Source organism: Ostrinia furnacalis, unplaced genomic scaffold (genome assembly GCF_004193835.3).
Source record: "Ostrinia furnacalis isolate ACB-3 unplaced genomic scaffold, ASM419383v2 OfSCF4979, whole genome shotgun sequence".
Taxonomy (NCBI): domain Eukaryota; kingdom Metazoa; phylum Arthropoda; class Insecta; order Lepidoptera; family Crambidae; genus Ostrinia; species Ostrinia furnacalis.
Genome location: NW_021135218.1, coordinates 151,312 through 173,060, shown reverse-complemented (window position 1 = coordinate 173,060; position 21,749 = coordinate 151,312). Strand labels below are relative to the sequence as shown.

The following is a 21,749-nucleotide window of genomic DNA, read 5'->3' as shown; positions in this document are numbered from 1 at the left end:
CAGGTGTACAAGCTATTAAATATTTCATAGTATTTGCTTTTTTGTACTCCGACCAAGTTAGTGCTTGGTGAAGAGCTTTTTTTGGTTTTTGAATTTCTATTTCTAAGCAATCTATTATGCAATTCACTTTATTATACTTATGGCGAAATGCTATGGGAAGATTTTTTTTTATAGTGCATGTAGTAAAAGTCTGAACAAATGGGGAGAGTACACTTACAATGGACAACACGCATAAGTTGTAATATTAAGTTAAATTATGACTTAATTTAAAGTTTAGATCACACACATTACACTAGTTTTTATTTCACCTCAATCCATCCAGTATTACCGAAGATAGAGCCTCGAGAAGTTTACGGACTTTTTAAAATTTTCAAAAATGTTCAATATTCGCGCGTGACGTCACAACATGATTTTGCAGCCCCCGGACGTTAACCCATTTACCACTTTTTGTCTTTTTCCAACTAAAATAAAATTTTACCTAACTGACAACTGTTGTTAGTTGTCATCGTTCAATCACATTTCAAACTAAGCGCTAAAAAGTAACCATTATTATGCCACCTATTGCCAATTTATCCTGTGTTACGATTTTTTTATTTTATTTTTATTGAAACGCTATTGGAATATTTTAAAATTCATGATCACATAAGTACCTAAGTATATATTACAGTGCGTTTATTAATCGTTTATTTATATATGGATTGTGTAGGTAAACGTATAATTATATATTTTTTCCTGTGAAAAAAAATTTGCTAAATTTGCCGCCCCTCTAAATCTGCCGCCCTAGGCACTGGCCTACTTGGCCTATTGGTAAATCCGCCACTGTTACGGCTACTTGAATAGCAACTAGTATCAAAACTGCAAAAATGAGTTTTTCTCGTAATAGTTAAACTAGGACTGCATAGTGGCATTAAATACAAATGGATAATTTTTAGCGTAGGAATTTTAATAAAGCAACATTTTATCATCATCATCATCATCATTTCAGCCATAGGACGTCCACTGCTGAACATAGGCCTGTACCCCAATGATTTTCATAATGACCGCTTGGTAGCGGCCTGCATCCAGCACCTTCCTGCTTACCTTTATGAGGTCGTCGGTCCACTTTGTAGGTGGACGTCCTACGATGCGCTTTCCGGTACGTAGCCTCTACTTTAACCCTGCCGCCTCAGTTCTGCAAACTACTGTGCCCTGCCCATTGCCACTTCAGCTTGCTGATCCATCGAGCTATGTCAGCGACTTTAGTTCGTTTACGGATCTCCTAATTTCTGATACGATTTCGTAAAGAAACCCGAGCATAGCCCCTTCCATAGCACGCTGTCCAAAAAATCCACGTTTCCGAGCCGTGTATTATCACGGGTATCTGTCTATAGGCACATTTATAAGGTTTAAAACAAAAATTAAGTAATCACAAAAACGCAGAACGGACGGCCAATGGGGCAACAGGGTTCAAGTGGAGGCTACGTACCGGAAAGCGCATCGTAGGACGTCCACCTACAAAGTGGACCGACGACCTCATAAAGGTAAGTAGGAAGGTGCTGGATGCAGGCCGCTACCAAGCGGTCATTATGAAAATCATTGGGGTACAGGCCTATGTTCAGCAGTGGACGTCCTATGGCTGAAATGATGATGATGATGATGATAAAATGTTGCTTTATTAAAATTCCTACGCTAAAAATTATCCATTTGTATTTAATGCCACTATGCAGTCCTAGTTTAACTATTACGAGAAAAACTCATTTTTGCAGTTTTGATACTAGTTGCTATTCAAGTAGCCGTAACAGTGGCGGATTTACCAATAGGCCAAGTAGGCCAGTGCCTAGGGCGGCAGATTTAGAGGGGCGGCAAATTTAGCAAATTTTTTTTCACAGGAAAAAATATATAATTATACGTTTACCTACACAATCCATATATAAATAAACGATTAATAAACGCACTGTAATATATACTTAGGTACTTATGTGATCATGAATTTTAAAATATTCCAATAGCGTTTCAATAAAAATAAAATAAAAAACTAGTAACACAGGATGATCTCCGGAGCCTAGCACGAGCACCATCTCTCCACAACTTCGTGTATATTGTTTTACAGGGTGGCCCAGAAGAAAATTCACTTTTGAAAATTCAAGGAAACGAAAACTGTAGGTACCTTTTTGTAAAACTTTAGCTATTGCAATTTAAAGGATATTTAGTGCAATTTATTTTAAAATTTACTTTCTTTTATAAATTTTATCGTACATGTGATTCCCTTGACGTTTACAACATTCGGTTAACATACATCAACATTTTGGAAAACTTTCGTAAGCGCTCCTGCACACGACGCCGCTACCGCGCCGCCGCCGCGCCGTCGCCGCGCCTTTGCACTGTTTATACGCGCCGCGTGAACACCTTTATACTTTGAGGCCTCTGCTCGGCCTCGAACTTAGCGGGCAGCGGGGCGGCGGCGGCGGCGGCGCGGGAGCGGCAGGATCTTATGCGTAAAATCAAATAGACCGGTTCTCGAAAACAGCGGCGCGGCAGCGGTCAACGAGCGGCCAGCGGCGAGGGAGCGGGCAACGAGCGGGCAGCGCACTCCTTCTTTTGCCCACAATAAATCGAGCGTTAGGAATAAATTTGAATCGAAATAAAATTGTCGCCGTTGTTCAGACATTTCGTTTGCGAATAAAAACAAATATCTCGACAACACNAATTGTGCGCCATGTCCATTGTAGGCATTTTATTTACAAATATTTTACTAGCTTGAGGTAGGGAGATATCAAAAGCATCTGCCAGTTCAGAAAAGGTTCTGTTTGTGCGAATTTTCATTAAACACAGAAAAATATGATTTTCTAATAGATTGGTCTTATTAGAAATCATTTCAATTAAAAAAAACAGATTTTTTGGTACCCCAATGTACAATCTTGGCTTTTGCCTTATTAAAGATAAAGTACATTGTAGATTCACTTGCTCATCTTTTTTAATTTTTCCTTTCAAATAGCTATCAACAGTTGACTGACTAGATGGTTTAGATGGAGAAGAGTCAAAGGATGATCCTGCTATAGAAGGTGTGTATGATACATCACTGTCATATTTTTCCTCACTAGAAAAAACTAATCTTCTTGTTGACAATTTACTTCTAAATGTAGATTTGTTGGGAGATGTTGTAGTTGATTGGTGGGACGTAGACTTTATTGGTGAAGATATGGCATCTTTCAGAGTTGCACTAAATTGCACCTTCTTACTTCTATAGTGTTTCATTATTGATACTTGAGTGACCTTGTGATCATAATTTGGAACTACTTGGCATGATGCATGTTGATGTTCTGGCTCAGCTTGCACTGCCTTATCTCTGAACTGAGGATTACATTGTTCTGCTTGCATTATTTTGTCACAAATCTTATCTTCAACAGAAGAACAAGATGGTACAGCATCCTCCATAAGCAATTCTGAAACGAACAAATTACATGAATAAATCATTTAAATGATGGTCAACATGCAATTAAAATTGTCGGACATAATATATTTTATAACCTCACCTGAACTAATTGATAATGAAGATTGTTCAATGGGATAAACTCTTTTCTTGACAACATCCTCATCATTTGTTACCAAATGCTTGCGTTTTCTCTCCATTTGACAACTAAATCGAGTTGGAACACAATTAGGTTTCATTCTGATTCTTTTAACTGAACCCATAATTTTATATTGTGTGTAATTTTCCATGTCACTTTCAAGCTAAAATAAAAACAAAACCAATGTTAATACTACGCATAGTTGCACGCAAAGTTGCATAAACTGAAACTTTATTTAGAAAGAAAAAATATTTACATTAAAGTGATCTTCACAGAAATACACTGCAGTTCCACTGGACAGAGTTACGGGATCTCTTTTAGCTAGTTGTAACCAGGTGTTTCGCATAGTCTCATCACTGGGTACTTTAATCCACAACTTCTCTGGGTTCTTTATTGATGTATTCTTACATTCCCGCACGATACAATAGTGGTAATTACTATATTTATCATGTAATCCTTTCGAAGCCATGGTTTTAAATTCCGATAAAGAGGTTATGTTATTCACGCGTATTGTTTACAAGAACAGTGACGTCACGGCACAGATAATTAATAGACCATCATGGCGGACGGCGTTTATGGCTGTATAGCGAAAATATAATTTAAAATTTAAAATATATTAGGATAGGTGCTTCAAAAAAATTTCATATTTTTTTTATGGTGTGATATAATCGTAATAAACCGTTCTATCAAATAATAAAAATAGTGGCAACTAGCCTATTCTTTATTTTGCATCCATAATGTTACAGAGGTGGTATGTATGGTTTTATAAGATACAATTATGGACCTTGTCGGACACAGTATTCGAATTTATAAATATTTAATTAATTCAATTATATTATTAATTATATTATTAGTTATTAATTATTTATCAATTATTTATCTATTTATCATCCTTCTTACATAAGTAGGTATACCAAATTTCAGCTCAATCGGTTGAGGAGAACTGGTCTTAAATTCAGTTGTAAATAAATAAAAAAATTGCATTTTTTATATCGCTGCGTTAGTGACCTGCTTACAAAAACTGTTTTGGGTTCTGGAAGTTCTGTAAGCCCGAACGTACTTGTCAGAACGCGTTTTTTAGCGTGCCTGCTGTACCTTTTTGGTAAATAGTAGGTACTGGATTAACGATTAACGGACTTAGGATAATTTTTTTAAAGTTAACTTTTTTTTTTTTTATACACAACGAGGAAGCTCTTGGCCTGTATCTCACCTGATGGTAAGTGATGATCAGGCCAAAGGTGGAAGCGAGCTTCACCCGGAATCCTCAACCACGGAGGAACTGGCTTTCTTACCTCTAACTGCCGGAACACAACAATGCCGTTAACATTGTTGTTATGGCGACAGACTTAGGTAAGATGGTGGTAGCTAGCCAGGCGGACTTAGAACAAGCCCTACCACCAACCAAACCGAGCAGAAAAATCTGCACCCACTGGGAATCGAACCCGGGACCTCTAACCCGGGAACTTAAAAGTTAATCAGTTAATATAAATGTTAACTTCGTTAATTAACGATTAACGGATTAACGAGTTAATGCCCAGCTATGGAAGTGTCCTGACCTGGTGCAGCACGGCCCTCAGTGCGGCTAAGTCCGCGTCAGGCTCTGGCTCGGGCGCGCGCGGCGCGGCGCGCCAGCCCGTCTCCCGCAGGCCTGGGACGCACTCCACGGGGATCGAGCGCACCTGACACATTCCATCATTAGGACATGCTACGGCCCAGTTTTTTGATTCGTAGTTAAAATAACCAATAGTCAAATTTGACAGATATCGAACGACGAGTGGTTAAATATCAGAAAAAATGATTTTCAACTCCTGATCCTAATTTTCTAAATTTAAATCCGTTGCCGAAAATATTTCAATCTCCCGTTTCCCCGTTTTACTCGACTCTGGCACGGCGCGGATTGCCAAAAAAAAAAATGTTTTTCAAAAAATGGTTAGCTTGACTTTTAGACTTTAGTTCATTTTTTAACTATAAGGCTGAGTTGCACCACCTAACTTTGACCGTAATTATAACGACAAATCGTTGTTTTTTGTATGGAGTTTGACAGATTTTTGACGTTTGTTAAGGTCAAAGTAAGATGGTGCAACCCAGCCTTAGTTTACATTTTGTTAATATTTAACAATTAGTTATTTTAACTATGAATCAAAAAACTGGGCCTAAGTGATAAACTACATACCGACGGTAAAGTGAGAATACCTCGTAACTGCATTTATTTTTTTGGATTTCAGGAGCGAGAAAAAAATACGTAAATATTACTTGCGCTTAAAGCAGCTATTTCCACATAGTTTGATTGCTATATAAAAAGAAATATCAGTTAGGAGAAAAATTACGAATGGAAAAAAAACACGCGAAATTAAATTTTAAGCCTATTGTAATAAGAAAATTGATTTCTTGAAAAATTTTAGTTAGGAGGTATTGTCACTTCACTTCGTCGTTACGCTGAATGATCACGTCAGCAGCAACAGTAAAAAGTAAATTAAGACAAAACCTATCCAACCCGTGTAGTGGGACAAAACATGTGTTGAAATAAATATCAAGCGTATGGTGAACTTACACAATGAATTCGATTGAGAAAACATCACAACAACTTACGCCATCTTTGAAACAGGTGAGTCCTGGATGAATTTTCCTTACTTCTTTTTGCCGCATGTCAATCAATTTCTTGACTATCTGTAAAACATAAACCAATTAAATACTGATTTTAATTGCGTCCATAGTAAATTGACCATATCTCAGTTCTTGCGAACACCCAAAGACTTCCTACTCTTGAGACGATAAGATGCGCGCCGTGATATACTTTATCGACATCAAATGTATGGGCAAAATCGATAAAACGGCGTGACAACCGCTTATCATGGCACGCCTCCTAAGTCTACAGGCGAGTTGTATTCGACGATTGATATTTCCAAGCAGGACTTAGAACTTAATTGGATATCCCAGGTTCATCAATAACTTCGATTGTAGGGTGTCCCACTTTTAGAGGAAACGTGAAAGAGTGCTTTACTGGGTGCGTAACTCTTTCTGCTTGCGTATGACGGCGGTGATTTCACCGCCGTCATTGCGCGTCGTCTGTACGCATTTGCGTATAGACGATCTTTGGATTTAATTCACAATGCATGAGCGTGGCGCCCTCGTAGTCCTTGATGTAGCCCTGGTACATGGCGCTATAACACGCTTTAAAGCGTGCTAGGAACGCGTTTTGTTTGGCCAAGCTTTTAAAAAAGTCTTTACATCAAACCTTTTTGGTGCAAATGAGCGTGTACTAAAGTCGCTAACATGTTGCCACAAGTCGCTGATATGATTCTTCTACAAAGCCGGGATGTGTAAACTGCTGACTTACCTCCTTTTGCTTGCGTATGACGGCTGTGAAGTGGGTATACACGATCTTTGGATTTAGTTCACAATGCATGAGCGTGGCGCCTTCGTAGTCTTTGATGTAGCCCTGGTACATGGCGCGCGGCAGCTTGATGTCCTTGCTGAAGCCCTGCTTCTTGAAGTAGCCTGCAACGGTATGTTCACGTGAGAAATGGAACAATGTGGAACCTTTGGGACTGTTTTTGGAAGATATTTTTAACCCTACAACTACAACATCCAAATTTAGTTAAATGAACCACAACACGGGTCATGGGTGACCCCAATTAAATAACATGATTACGTACAAAATATCAAACTTTAATAACTTTTAACAATTCTAACAAGTTTCTTTGGATATGAATGGACTACATAAGGAATAAAAATGAAGTAAAAATCTTAAAATCTAGACACATTGATGACAAATAGGTAACCTGTGTTGTGCACAATATATTTTTGGAGCACTTAACACATTTCTCTCTGCCCTTCCTATCTTTGGCTCTAGTGCATAAATAGCAGCGGGAACTTGAAGTTGATCGAGCTTGGGATACTTGAGCACTGTTTTCTTCATAGACTCCCAAAACATGAATCATTATCACTTTCAAAGATTGAGGCAACACGGGTCCAAACTGAAAAATCTCCGAACCTAATGAGCGTGCCCACGCCGCCATGCGTCACGGGCCACTGAATTATCAATTACGGAAGGTACCTAGACGCCCAGGATTGTAGATGCAAAACTCGCTAAATAAAAATACTTGTGTGTGGGGTCATGGGTGACCCCATGTTGTGGTTCTAGGGTTAAGTTTCTGGACTGGAGGGGACTCAGCAAAATATCAACGGTGAGCATATCACTCATCTTTGATTCGCCAATGATATCGTAGTCATGGCTGAGACTTTAGAAGATGCTAGATGGCCTCAGTAGAGAACTAGAGCCTCACAACCAGTGAGTCTAATGAACGTTTTTTTTCCATAGACACCCGCAGACCCAGGGGCATTTATTTATTTATTTATTTAAACTTTAATGCCAAAATAAATTTGTACATAAGGCGAACTTAATGCACTAAAGCATTCTCGACCAGTTTACCTTTGGGTTGAGCAGAAAAGAAATTTGTTTGGCGGTACTTCTAGTGCAGGAAAGAAAAACAAAAAGCAAATAATGCTACATACATACATAAATAATATATAAAATATACAATAAATAAATACATACATAAAATAGATGATTGGGTTAAACTGAAATTACAATTCATGAAGATGAGATCATTTGGAGGAAATGGTTATGGACTGATTTTTTAAAAGAAAACTTACTCGACGCTTGCCTGGTCTCTTCAGGCAGAGAGTTCCAGAGCCTTATAGCCTGGAGACGGAAGGAGTCGGAGAGAAAACCAGTTCGGTGAAGAGGGGTGGAAAGAACGGACTTGTTAGAGGAGCGGAGCTGACGTGAGTGCGTGGAGCTGAGAAGGTTAAACTGAGACTTAAGATATGAAGGAGAGTTGGGATCATTTAGAATTGAAAAAAGGGTAGAGAGAATTCTGACTTTGCGTCGAAGTGGGAGAGGCAGCCATTGAAGCTGGGAACGGTAAGTGGAGATATGGTCATATTTACGCAGGCAGAAAATAAAGCGAATGGCATTGTTGACAAGGCGATCCAATTTTGTAAGTAGATCCTGATTCAGGGCATTACAGGTGCTCTCCTCTTGAAAGCTTGCAGGTCGTATCATACGTATCATACATGGGCAAATCGTCAATTTTGCCAAATATCCGTGTTGTCTGTACAAACAAGAAGTAGTAAAGCGTTCACTAAATTTAATTTTGTCACGAATATTCTTCGTTTAGACTACTAGATGTTGATTTGGAGGTTCAGAGTTGACAGAGAATTTAAATGAAATCTGTTTCTTATTATAAGTAACCTACAAAAACAAAGTAAATATGGAATTATAGCCGTTTTTATTGTAAGTCAATTAAACTAACCCTATGGATACATACCTATAGCGAACTCATCAGCGAATGTTAGGAAGTGCAGAATGTTGTTTCTGATGTGGTAGTCCTTGAGATGGTTCATCAGGTGGGTCCCGTAGCCTTTCACCTGCTCGTTTGACGTCACCGCACAAAATACTATCTCACTGAAACCCTAATAAGAAAAGGGAATTTCTAGAATAAAGTGTTCTAATAAGCTAGAATTTAGTGTAAGGTATGAGTTGGAAGTCGACAGCAGATTGGGAATGACCACAAAACAAAGATATTCTATTAATTGGCGTCAAAATTGAGAGAGGTAAACACGTCTACGACTATATTTTTAGAAAAAGTAACTTACTTGGGAATTAAATGTCCTGAAGCAAATCCCGCCAATGGGTCTGCCTTCTTTTATTAGCGCTAAAGTTTTGTGTTTCCTGTTAAAATAAAATGCATTTAAATAACAGTAATACTAAGGTGTTGTTTCATTTGATTGTTCAAATACTTACGGATCAAAAACTAGTTGCGAGATGTATTCTTTGGTCATTTCTGGGAGTTGGTGTGAAAAAACATTGTGAAGACCTGAAAAAAAAACGTAATTATTTTTATATGAAGAGAGAAAGTAAGAGAGTGAGTGAGAGAGAGAAAATAAAAGTGATTATGCTGTATAACTTTGGTGGCAGCGGATAACTTGTAGATTTGATGGCCAATGGGGCAAAGTTCTCGAGTCACTATCACGGGTCGGAAGATAATGTAATGGGCAACTGCAGGACTGGTCATTGTGGATATCCTTTGGGGAGTAATTTTTCTAGCAGTGGTCCTTTGGTTGAATCGACATATTTTTCCGACTATAATTCTGTCTATTGTAGATTTACTGAAATATTGAGAAGTCAATCAAGCGTCGAGCAGAGATTTTTATTCTTTTTTTTTAAAGAGTTAATAATTTGAAGTGCACAAATTGAAGTAAGTTTTCGTCGTTCATATTGCAATTTGTTCTATGTCAAAAATTACAAGTTTACAGGAGAGTAAGAAAACAGCGTACTTACGGGAAAAAAATCTTTTAAGACACCAAAATGTTTTTTAACTAATGTTTCCTAAGCAGTTTGTTCTTTTTAATCTACTATATAAAAATAAGTCGGGTTTTCCTCCCTGACGCTATAACTCCAGAACGCACGAACCGATTTCCACGATTTTGCATTCGTTGGAAAGGTCTCGGGCTCCGTGAGGTTTATAGCAACGAAAATTCGGGAAAAGGGGGTAAAACAGGATCCACGCGTACGAAGTCGCGGGCGGCCGCTAGTATAAATATAAAAGTGTCCATAAATAATGTATATTTTGTTAGATTTTTTTTTGAATTTTTTGACGTTGAACAAATTGCAATATGAACGACGTTTTGTTACCTATGAGCCAGAGCATGGTCTGCTTGTTGACAGGGCCAGTGAGCGAGTTGCCGATGACGTGGAATTCGATCATCTTGCGCTGCTCCTCCAGCTTGGCCGCCTCGTCGCGCGGCGCTTGCGTCTGGAACAGTGCCTGAGAACACAGGTGGAGTTGATTATTCGGTCCGCCCCGGGTGCCAAGCATCAGTCGCGCAGATTAGTACTCACTGGCGCATTGTCAAGATACGCGTGTGATTGGTAGGTATCAATCTTTCATCTTCGAATCGGTAACCCAAAAATCCCGGGGGGCATCAGACCATTCTTGGACCCCCGCTATATGCATGTACATATACCCAATTTAAAGTATGGACTCACAATCGCCCCGGGTGCCAACCCAATGCTACGGCCACCACTGGTTGGGTAATAGATGGTAGCCACGATGCCACTGACGCCGGCTGACATTGGCGCCGGGTGGCTCCCGGGGCGCTGTCGGCAGACAGAGCCAGGAAGGCCCGGATTCCACCAAGACGGAGCAGAGCGGAGAAGTGTTTTGAATAACCAATCAAATTTCATTATTTTCACTTCTCCTCTCCGCTCTGCGCCACCGCCGCTGTCAAATTCTATAGTCAAGTATAGCTGCTGTAAAATTTGTCCGCCCGACGCTTACGCCCGTATTCACAAACATTACTATGAGGTCTCGGTCAGAGGTCCGGCGCGCCGTCATAGACAGAGCTAAAGCCTGATCCGTGAGCACGTAGAATTTTGTCCAATGACCCCAAGCTACCCATCCTTATCGCTCGCGCGTAATTATATTGCTGTTGCGACTGTGCGACGCGCGCCCGCAGTGAGTGTGCGAGCGCGACAGCAACATAATCACAGACAGAATTCTACGTGCTCACGGACCAGGCTTTAGTAACACACATCACACTCACGTCGGGCCCGCACATGTAGTTGGGGTCCGATATAGTTGCCACGATGTCGGCCACTGTGCGCTCGCTGACGTCATCGCCCGCCTCGTCGGCCACGCGGCGCCGCTTGGCTCCGGGCGGCTCCCGGCGCGCCGTCATAGACAGAGCTAAAGCCTGGTCCGTGAGCACGTAGAATTTTGTCCAATGACCCCAAGCTACCCATCCTTATCGCTCACGCGTGATTATGTTGCTGTCGCGCTCGCACACTCACTGCGGGCGCGCGTCGCACAGTCGCGACAGCAATATAATTACGCGCGAGCGATAAGGATGGGTAGATTGGGGTCATTGGACAGAATTCTACGTGCTCACGGACCAGGCTTTAGTAACACACATCGCACTCACGTCGGGTCCGCACATGTAGTTGGGGTCGGATATGGTTGCCACGATGTCGGCCACTGTGCGCTCGCTGACGTCATCGCCCGCCTCGTCGGCCACGCGGCGCCGCTTGGCTCCGGGCGGCTCTCCGACGCGCCCGTCGGCGGCGCGTTTGCCCTCGCGAACGCCTTCTTGCTTTATTGAACCTGTTGGGGTTTTGGGCAATGATTGTACTCGTAGCTTATTTTTATTTTATTTTATTTGTTTAACAATGTTTCAACAGCTTTATACTACCTTTGGTATTTCAGTTAGAGAAGCAAGAATACAATGGAAAAGACTGATAAACCGACACCACAATAATGAAAAAAATATTAAAAATCTTGTGCCAGTGTACATTTTTAAAGACACAGAAACGTAGTTGAAAATGAGGCGATATACTGTCATAAAACAGTGTTACTCAGTGTTAGTTCGTTTTCAGTTTTCAACATTTCTTGATAACTTTAAAAACAATTTAATCAAGTACATTCCACATTTACACAGTTACGTTTATTCAAAACGTCACAAGACGAACTGGTGCAATTTTTTACACAATATGCGTTTAGTTTACTCTCCATAATTTTCCCTCCGAAACCCAGTCATATCATTCCAAGCTCCCATGTCTTTCGTAACAATGGCACATGCGTCCAATACTCAGCATGTGGTATTCTGAATGACGCTCATGTTAAGGCTTGGCAATCAATACTCTAAAAGCATATAGTTCCAAAATACTGGACTGTCCTGTCGATGACATTGACAGTGGGGCGCCACCGTCAATACCGGATCGCTGGTTCAGATTTTTGCCATGTTGGAAACCATATAGTTGAACGATGGTAGCGCCCCCCTGTCATTGAGTTTGGTGGGACAGTTCAGCGTGGGTCATCTATAATACTTGCACGCTTGTTATGCAATGAGTAATTCAAATAAAGCAAAAGCTCAGACCACTGATTCGCTGCCACAATTTAAACATTATATGCAATTACCACAAGAAAACTCGCCTGGTGCAATACACTACAACTAAAGGCCTGCGCAAATGAGGGACTTATCCACAGGAATCATGAAAAAAATTTCGTCTTGAACTTGCCACGGACTCTACGTATACGGTGTGCGATCATTTCATCATTAAGGGGGTATATAATCTGAAATTATAGGCAGACTAGTCACGTTAGTTTAATTTTTTCTGTAACTCCCCTGTATTTTTGGTTTGGACTAGCGTTAACTCAGTCAGTGCCTGAGGTATGCCTGAGGAGCGGCACGGGAGGGGTGACCTGGTGACATTGAAATAATACGTGAACGTTATGGTCCTATGTCCCCTAGATGGGGCAGAGAGCGTCCACAACAGTCCTCCATCGCGTTCGGTCTTGAGCTTCTCGCTTGATCTCGCTCCAGGTCTTGCCGATCTTCTTCGCCTCGTCCGCTACAGTGCGCCGCCAAGTTTGCCTGGGTCGACCACGTTTGCGTTTTCCTTGGGGATTCCAATCCAGAGCCTGCTTAGGGATGTGATCGGGGTCCCTTCGGAGAGTGTGGCCAATCCAGTTCCACTTGCGGCGCTTGATCTGCTGGTCGATCGGAATTTCGTGGCAGCGTTCCAATAGCTCGAAGTTGGAGATTTTCTCGGGCCAGTATATGCCGAGAATTCGGCGAAGGCAGCGGTTGATGAAGACCTGCAGCTGGTGCGAGATAACCTTGGTGACCTTCCACGTTTCACACCCATCAGAAGGAGCCAAATCTGAAGGAGATCTGAAGTCTTACTGTTGCTTTGTAAGTTTGACGTTACAAAAACCCCTCCCCCTCAGATACTTTAGACACTGACTAAGTGCTATGGTCCGCTCTTACGGGGTAGTTTTTGATACATTTTATAAAATATCTACACTCAACATCAAATAAACCGCACCTTCCGCGACGCGAACTTTAAAGATTTTCTTCTGACACAATCATGGTACCCCAACAATATTGGTGTTATTTGAAAGCCCAATAAATATCCTTGAAGAAAAATACACGTCATTTCTAAATAAATGATTAACATATACCATAAACGTGACTTGAAAATAGACCTCACTTTGGGCTCACCTCTGGGATCAATTAGACCAATTTTTATGGTTATAAAACCAAATAAAGATCTCACGTGTCCTCTTTAACAGATGGATAGCGATTAATCCCAACTTAACAGTTTTATAGTCATAAAAAATGGCTATAGCGTAACTACCTATTTTTTGAAGTAGTGACTCTGGATCCTTGTAAAGACACATTTTTGGGGTAAAAACCTTTCCTTTAATGAAATGAAGTTTAGAACTAGGCTTTCAAATGGTACCAATGTTGGTGGAAAGTGGGGATGCATATTGCATACGTTTGATAAGTACTTGTCGCGGGAGGTGCGATTTATTTGATGCCGAGTGTATTTATACTGATGGGAAAAAAAAGCACCTCGTGTACAATCCCCAATTTGCGCAGGCCTGAATTATTTTGTGACGTTACCTGAGGACAGCGAGACGGTGGTGAAACCGTCCTTACTCTCTCCGCTGGGCGTGACGCGCTCGAACTCACCGCGGCGGCCCGCTGCACACAACAGTACACAAGCCACTGTATTTTATGCGCTAACACTAGGAAGCAAGGTTCAGAGTTGATTAACTACTGATTTATAAGATGAAGTACCATGCAAAATTAAACAAAAACAAAATTAAATTGGCATTGTTAGGCTGAGTTGTACAACCTATCTTTAAGAGTAACTTTAACGATAACCGGTGTGTTTTGTATGGAGTTTGACATACTTTTGGCGTTTGTTAAAGTTAAAGTATGGTGGTACAACTCAGCCTTAGCCATTCGCGTTGGCATCGATGTTACAGTAACATATTCGTTGCAGAGTTGCCTATTTCTATAAAAAATGCAAAAGAAAGAACATACGGCGTAAAAAAATTGGTGATGACAAACTTATTTATTTGATAAACGTAAAAATTATCTTTATCTAGACTAAATTACTCAATCATTATAAATATTGAAACCTGATTGCAGGTCATAAAGTATACTTATTAAAAATGACACAAATAATAAAAATGCGTAATGTAGGTACGATATTTGCAAAAAAATAATAAACGATTACTACAAGTAATGCCAAGCGTTGTGTGGTCCTCTTGCCTTGCCTTGTCCTTGGATGGTTTGGATGGAAGCGTGAAATGATTGTATGATCTTATATTACTAGTATAATGGAATTATTATGAAAAGCATGAATTCTTCTAACTGTGTTATTTCGAAGACAATCTGATTCAAAAGTCAAAATTTCTTTATTTGTTTAGACTAATAAATAGTTCTTACAAATCGTCATTTTGCTCTTAAGGAGCCTCTACATGTCTCATAATCTTTTTACCCTACCAGCGCTTCGAGACCAACATTTGGCAAGTGCTGAGAAGAAGCGCCGCAACAAACTCAGTCACCACTGTCTGCCGGTTAATATAAATAAATAGAAATAGCAGAGGAAGGTACATTCGATTCAGGAGCAGTTCACTGAATTTACCATGCATTCTTGTATAGTGTATCTTATAAGAATGGGTATACAAGATTGCGTGGGATATTAAACAAGGTAGTGACGTGCTAATATCTAGNGGTACATTCGATTCAGGAGCAGTTCACTGAATTTACCATGCATTCTTGTATAGTGTATCTTATAAGAATGGGTATACAAAATTGCGTGGTATATTAAACAAGGTAGTGACGTGCTAATATCTAGACTTACAGATTACATACTTAAAAACTTGTAGAAATGACTCGCATACATAAGTTGGAATAACTTGGATTGACCAGTCCCCGAAAGCAGCGCCTGTTCACAGACATGACGAGTGAACCAGCCATCGCTTCACTCGACCATATTAGAGGGAATGTAACGACCCGCCTCACTACGCCACCACCCCAGAGACATTTTAGTGAGAATGACAATACCAAGTTATCTCTTAGAGAAGAAAAAAAAACAATAATAAAGCTAAGTAACAGTCCAGATTGAGAAGCATGACACTATAACATTTTAGAAAATTAGATTAGTTTATACATTACTTTTCATAGCACGATTTTAATTCTTTTTAGTGCGAGCATGAGAGGATTATGCTTTTGCCTTGATAGTTGGTAAAGGTGGTCCGTGAGCACGTAGAATCCGCGACTGTGCGACGCGCGCCCGCAGTGAGTGTGCGAGCGCGACAGCAACATAATTACGCGCGAGCGATAAGGATGGGTAGCTTGGGGTCATTGGACAAAATTCTACGTGCTCACGGACCAGGCTTTAGTCACTGCAAACACGACAAACAAATAGTATTTACAATTGATTAAGGCTGAGTTGCATCACTTAACTTTGACGATAAGCGGTGTTTTTGTATGGAGTTTGACAGATTTTTGACGTTTGTCAAAGTGAAAGTAAGATGGTGCAACCCAGCCGAAGCTGCTTTTGAGTTGCAGTGATACTAAAGATTCTTCAGCAGATTTTTTCCGTAAAAGAAATGATGTGGCATGATTAGTAAGTGAACTTGTCTGTATGAAAAAAGAAATTAATGAATTGAAAAATAATTTACAACTCGGTCGAGCTAATTGCGCACTTCGCTGGAATGCGAGTCTCTCTCATACTACCAGAGCGTCGATGTGACGTCACGGCTGCCAGTTAACTCGACCGGGTTGTATCAACCATTCGATTCTTGGTCTTGATACCCTTGAGTTTTATGTTGTAGTGACCGACCGAATATTCGTTTTCGGCCATATTTGCCTAAAACATAGACAGACATTCGGCCATATTTTCGTTTTCGGCCGGAAACCACCCGAAGCTTCGGCCAAGCCGAATATCAGAAATTTGTGAATAAGATGATGACGTATCAAATATCTTCGGAGTGAATCGGGTGCACTCATGGTTCCAAAAACAAATTGAAATTTGACAGTTAAGGACAGACTTGGCCAAGGATTCATTGTAGCAACCCGGCCTTTGCTTCGTTTTCGGCTGAAAATCAATTTTCGGTCGGACACTAGTTATGTGATGTATTATACAGGTTATATTAATATGTGAGGCCCCACGGCGACTTTTTGTAGCGATGCAGTAGCGATTTTGTCGCGCGTTCGCATCGATACAGTCGCAATGCGATCGCTAGCTGTGTGCCCCCGCCCACATAAATGCACTTCTGTCGCGATGCAAACGCGATTCAGTAACCCTCACTCCGTTCTCTTCCCGATGTCGTTCGACACGGTCGCGCATTTGCATCGATACAGTCGCGCTACTGTAGCGCGTTGGCTTCGCTTATGTAGTGCGTTGCAAATGCGACTAACGCGCGTTAGTAGCGATGCTGTGTGAACAAAAGTCGGCGAGGGTCCTAAAAAGAAAGACAGATGTCCTGGACTCACTGGTCTTGTTCTCGAGGATGGCCTGCAGGTGGTGGTTGGGCGGCATTTGCTTGAACTCGGGGTCCCAGATGGGCGAGCTGGCGCTGAAGATCTCCTCCTCGAGCAGCGCCAGGAAACGAGGGAAGTGCGTCAAGACCAGCACCTAAGAACATCGTCGGTTGTTCATCACGTCTAAAGCCCGGTCTGTGAGCACGTCGAATTTTGTCCAATGACCCCAAGCTTATCGCTCGCGCGTAATTATGTTGCTGTCGCGACTGTGCGACGGGCGCCCGCAGTGGGTGTGCGAGCGCGACAGCAACATAATTGCTCACAGACCAGACTATATCAGGCCTGGTTTCCACCACGGCGGAGCGGAGCGGAGAATTGTGTTGAAAAAGAACACTAGGCCTTAGTTGCTACAGTGAAGTGCTTTAAAAATTAAGGATTACAATTAAAATGTAATAATAAAAAACATTCGGTAAAAAAATCTTTGAAGTATTTATTTATTTGATAGGTTATCAACATGATATTATGAGATACAGTAAAAAAAGAAGAAGAACTAGAACAAGTTACCACTTTAAATATCTTTTTTTTTTTTAAGTTTGTAAAAATTGTAATTTGTAGAAAAGTACTAGTTCAGTTGGTAACTTATTTTAAAATGACGAAAGAGAATTGTAAAGAATAAAGGGATTCTAAAGATAAGAATCAAATAAGTTTTAATAAAAAAAGAAAAAATAAGTCAAATGGTGAAAATAAATCGGTCATTGAAAATAAAGTGGATGATTCATCAAAGGTCAAATAAAAGTAAAGGTATCCACTCACTCGCTTCTCCGGCGGCATGCGGTCGCGTTCCGAATGGCACTTGTCCATGAGCTGTCTACACACCGACTTGAACACGGCGCGCAGCAGCGTGCGACCGAATACCAGCGACGTTTCGTAGTGCGGCAGCGAGTCGCAGAACGCGGGAACGTGGCAGAACACCAACCATCTGGCGAACGAACAATAGTAGTGTGAGTGCACCCTCATGCAAAAGGCCTTTGTGCGTTATTATAAGTGACAGATTTATAAGCTATCTGCTGAAATAAATACTCTAGTGCAGGGGTGGCCAACTTGATTAGAGTATTAGACATAAGATCTACTGTTTTCTAACGAAACCCTGGGCGATCTATCACTTACATACTTCTTGGAATCTTAAATGAAACAGCATAGTTTAGTACACAATCATGTAGTATTTTTTGCCTTGCCACGATCGACTGGACTAATATTCGCGACCGGTTGGCCACCCCTGCTCTAGTGTGTAGTATCACTAGAGCAAATCTATTTATCCAGAAACTTGAAATATAATAGTGTTAGAGATAACAAGAAATCATAAAAAATAAAGTCTCTCTTACCTTGTAAAATTAATTTGATATGCCGAGATATCCTCAGGATTTGACACTTGCTGTAATGTAAAAAAGTATTATTACAATTTATATTCTTCTGACACATTTGGCTGAAACGAACGTAAAAAACACAACATGACTTGAGAAATATCCATTACCAATTTTCTAACGCTAGGTGCTTCAAAATTCCAGTGATTGAAGCAGTGTAGGAACATTTTGGCCAAGTCGTACATGGTCTGCCACTCCCTCTGTGGCAGCGTGTGGAACTTGTACAGTACGAAGTTGGTGATAGCCTTGGCTATCGAGGGTCTCTCGAACGGAGGCTGCCCTAGTGGCCCTTCGATGCGAGGCGAGGTGCGGGTTAGAATGCATTTGCGGAGGAGCTGTGAATGGGAAAAAAGTATTTTAAGGAGTCAACGTCTAACCCAGTGGTTCCCAAACTTATTTAGTCTACTGCCCACTATGAGAATAAATTATTTTTTTTAGCGCCCCCCATTTTTGTAGTCAAGAGTCGAGCTCATCGATGTCTAAGAGTCCTCCTAGTAGATGACGCCTCCCAAGCCTCTACACAACGTCCCGATTTTTATTCTGGGTCTCTTACCGCCCCCCTTTAAGCCTACAGCGCCCACAAGGGGGCGTTATCGCCCACTTTGGGAAAGACTGGTCTAACTGAAGCAAAAAGTATTATGGTATGGCACAAATTGAATAAATCCATACAAATAATATTAGCCCAGTATACATATTGCCATAGCTTAGGATGTGCGCCCCGATATGACCTTATCGGACGACAAAAGTATGGGTTTATTGTCTAAAATCGATAAAATGTCGCGTTATGTATATCCTGGAGCGCATCCTAGGCGTTATTTATATTATTGTTGTATTGTTTATAATTAAAGTTTTTAAACAAATTAATGAAAAATGTAACAACTTACTTTAAATAAATAGTAATAAACTCGTTTAGTGTCATGATCGTCTTCCCTGTGCATGGACATAAATATATTCTCCACATCAACCACTGCACCGAGCAAGCGGTTCACTTCTGTCACCGGCAAAGTTTGCAGCTGTGTTACATGTTTCTCTGAAAATAAACGTAAACCATAAAAGTGAAAGATACCTAGTCCAGAAATGGCGTGCCATGGGATTTTTGTTTAGCAAAGAACATGGTAAGTTCATTATAACATAAAAATACTTGGAGACCATACAAATAGTAGTTAATTCTTCAGTTTCATAAACGATTTGGCACTTGATTACAATAAAGGCTTTTGGTAGCAGCATTGGCTAATACAATGACTTTGTTTTATAACAATAAAGGTATTAAATATGAATACTCACCTAAAATGTGATTACAATTCCGGCACGGATCGTTGAAAGTAGCCAAAGGCTGGGTGTCTGCGCGGGTATTGGTTTTAGCTGTTTGCTGTGTGACTGGTGTCTTCCAGCCATTGCAGGTACAATCTGGGGTCTGTAGATATGGAGACAAGAATTTAATTAAAGGAAACCCTTTGTATCAAAATTATCTAAGTGTTCTACAGACAATGTTATAAAAGTTTGTTTTTAAGAATATTCTCACTATTTCCTCATCTCAGCAAAATTAGAAGTGCTCAATACAAAAGTAATAAAAATCATTAAATAAAATGTTTATCATTATCATTAATTTGATACAAGATACTAACTTCAGTTGTTACAAATATGTATTAAAAATAGTGGTAATAGCAAAATTAAAGAATTTATAATATTTTGTTAAAACTAAATCATAGCCACTTATCATTTATGACTTGAATTTAGGGAAAGCCGTGTTCCTAAATTATGCTAATATTTAAAATAGCAATGTTTCCATTGTCAAGTTTACGGTTATAGTGAGCTACATAATGCGAATCTTTTATAAATTTGCGAACAGCTAGGGACTGGAATTCGTTGCCTGCTGCTGTCTTTCCCGAAAACTATAATCCGGGCCTCTTCAAGGCGAGAGTGAATAAGCACTTACAGGGCAGATATGTACCATCCTAGACTGCATCCCACTTAACATCAGGTGCGATTGTGGTCAAATACCTGCCTTGTTATGCATAAAAAAATAAAAAAAAAACCTACCTGACAAGCCGAATAAATGGCAAGCTTGAGCAGCTTCTTGTTGTGCGGCCAGTTGAACACCTGCTCCTTGCGCTGCTGGATGCGCTGCAGGTTGGACTGGCGCGACGCCTGGCCCTCGCTGCCGGCCGGTGTCGCTGCACTGCTCGAGGCAGTATCGTCTGCGGTGGGGGTTGACGTTGCTGGAACATTTTAAGTTATTGAACGTTGGAATACTTGATAGGAGTGAGAGTAAATTAAGTGTGTTGCTATCTGTGCAATATTGAAGATAGTGCAGTATTTGAATGAGTATGCCATAAAAATAGTGCTAATATCAATTCATTGCAGAAGTATAAATGCTTGATGTTTAATAATGAATTAGAGCCCTAACCTAGCTCTGGGATAATGTAGCTTATATCAATATGAGATCAAAAATAATTGTAAAAAATGAATAGGTATTTTAATTTCATTCATTGTACAACTTGGGTTTTAGATTTAGTAGACTATTATTAGCTGTAGAATTAAAACTAGATAAAAAAATGGAATATGTACATCGTGTTACTTTTTCTGAATAAATATTATTCTAATAATTTCGAAAAGCCAGTTATTTTCGATTTTATGTTTATTTACCATCATGTCCCTGTGTTTGTGAAGAATCGGCTTCTGTGCTCGTCATAGCGATATCATTGATTTCTTCCGACATTTGCACGTTTTTATTCCACTAGCTGGGAAATAATTACTTTATAATACTATCCGACAACACTTCATTGATGCGAAGGCAAAATTTAATGATGAAAAGTAAATAAATAACGCTAAGGGCAAGGTTTCCACTTGACTCGCGAACGAAATGATTTTTTTTAATGAAAGAAATGTCATGTTGACAGTTTTGACGTGTCGTGTCGCCGAGATTACCTTGCAGCACAGAAATGTATTCATTGGCTAATAATTTGGAGTATTTGTTACTATTGGCTAATTGGCACTAAATAGATTAATTTGACAGACAATCGACCAATTGCTTTTTTTTTTTTTTTTAATATAGTTTTTCACGGCTCTGGGTGCAAGCCCTTTTAAGCCAGTCTTTGAAGTCCGTTGAACTTTTGTTTGAATTTGAGACATCACATCTGTGTTTGACACTTCACTTCACTGAGTTCACTGCACTGATGATTCCAACTGATTCACTGATTTTCTCTTCTCAAATAGTTCCCAGAGTTGAAACCACGAAAGTATATAAGGGTTTGAAAAGTTTCGGATCTTTCAGGAGCTCGTCCAACGACTCTGGTACACGTTCACAAATAGATTGAAGGTCATCGATCATGACCAGTCTCTGAACTCCAAAACTTCTACATTTCAAGATTATGTGTTCCAAATCAGCAAGCTCTTCATTACAATATGTACATTCAGGGCTCGGAATCAA

General features: G+C 40.2%; 1 protein-coding gene across 4 annotated transcripts in view; it reads right to left on the bottom strand.

Moving 5' to 3' along the window:
- The window catches only part of Gcn5 (Gcn5 acetyltransferase), a 28,693-nt gene extending 7,497 nt beyond the window's left edge, over positions 1–21,196 (bottom strand). The window contains exons 1-18 of one of the 4 annotated variants that reach the window (XR_003656511.1): positions 20,966–21,158; positions 20,360–20,538; positions 19,604–19,733; positions 19,204–19,349; positions 18,430–18,654; positions 18,281–18,330; positions 17,712–17,877; positions 16,911–17,052; positions 14,022–14,102; positions 11,538–11,716; positions 10,249–10,381; positions 9,358–9,430; positions 9,210–9,285; positions 8,882–9,026; positions 6,910–7,046; positions 6,561–6,584; positions 6,138–6,215; positions 5,105–5,227 (exon numbers count right to left, since the gene is read on the bottom strand). Coding sequence is in view for 1 of the 4 variants with exons in the window: in XM_028315073.1 (XP_028170874.1) it covers positions 5,105–5,227; positions 6,138–6,215; positions 6,886–7,046; positions 8,882–9,026; positions 9,210–9,285; positions 9,358–9,430; positions 10,249–10,381; positions 11,538–11,716; positions 14,022–14,102; positions 16,911–17,052; positions 17,712–17,877; positions 18,281–18,330; positions 18,430–18,654; positions 19,204–19,349; positions 19,604–19,733; positions 20,360–20,538; positions 20,966–21,038 (2,160 nt within the window). In the remaining 3 variants the exon portion in view is untranslated. Of the gene's footprint in view, positions 1–5,104; positions 5,228–6,137; positions 6,216–6,560; positions 6,585–6,885; positions 7,047–8,881; positions 9,027–9,209; positions 9,286–9,357; positions 9,431–10,248; positions 10,382–11,537; positions 11,717–14,021; positions 14,103–16,910; positions 17,053–17,711; positions 17,878–18,280; positions 18,331–18,429; positions 18,655–19,203; positions 19,350–19,603; positions 19,734–20,359; positions 20,539–20,965 lie in introns of all 4 variants that reach the window. The other 3 variants (XR_003656510.1, XM_028315073.1, XR_003656512.1) reach the window with 3 other exon arrangements.
- Positions 21,197–21,749: the final 553 nt, after the last annotated feature.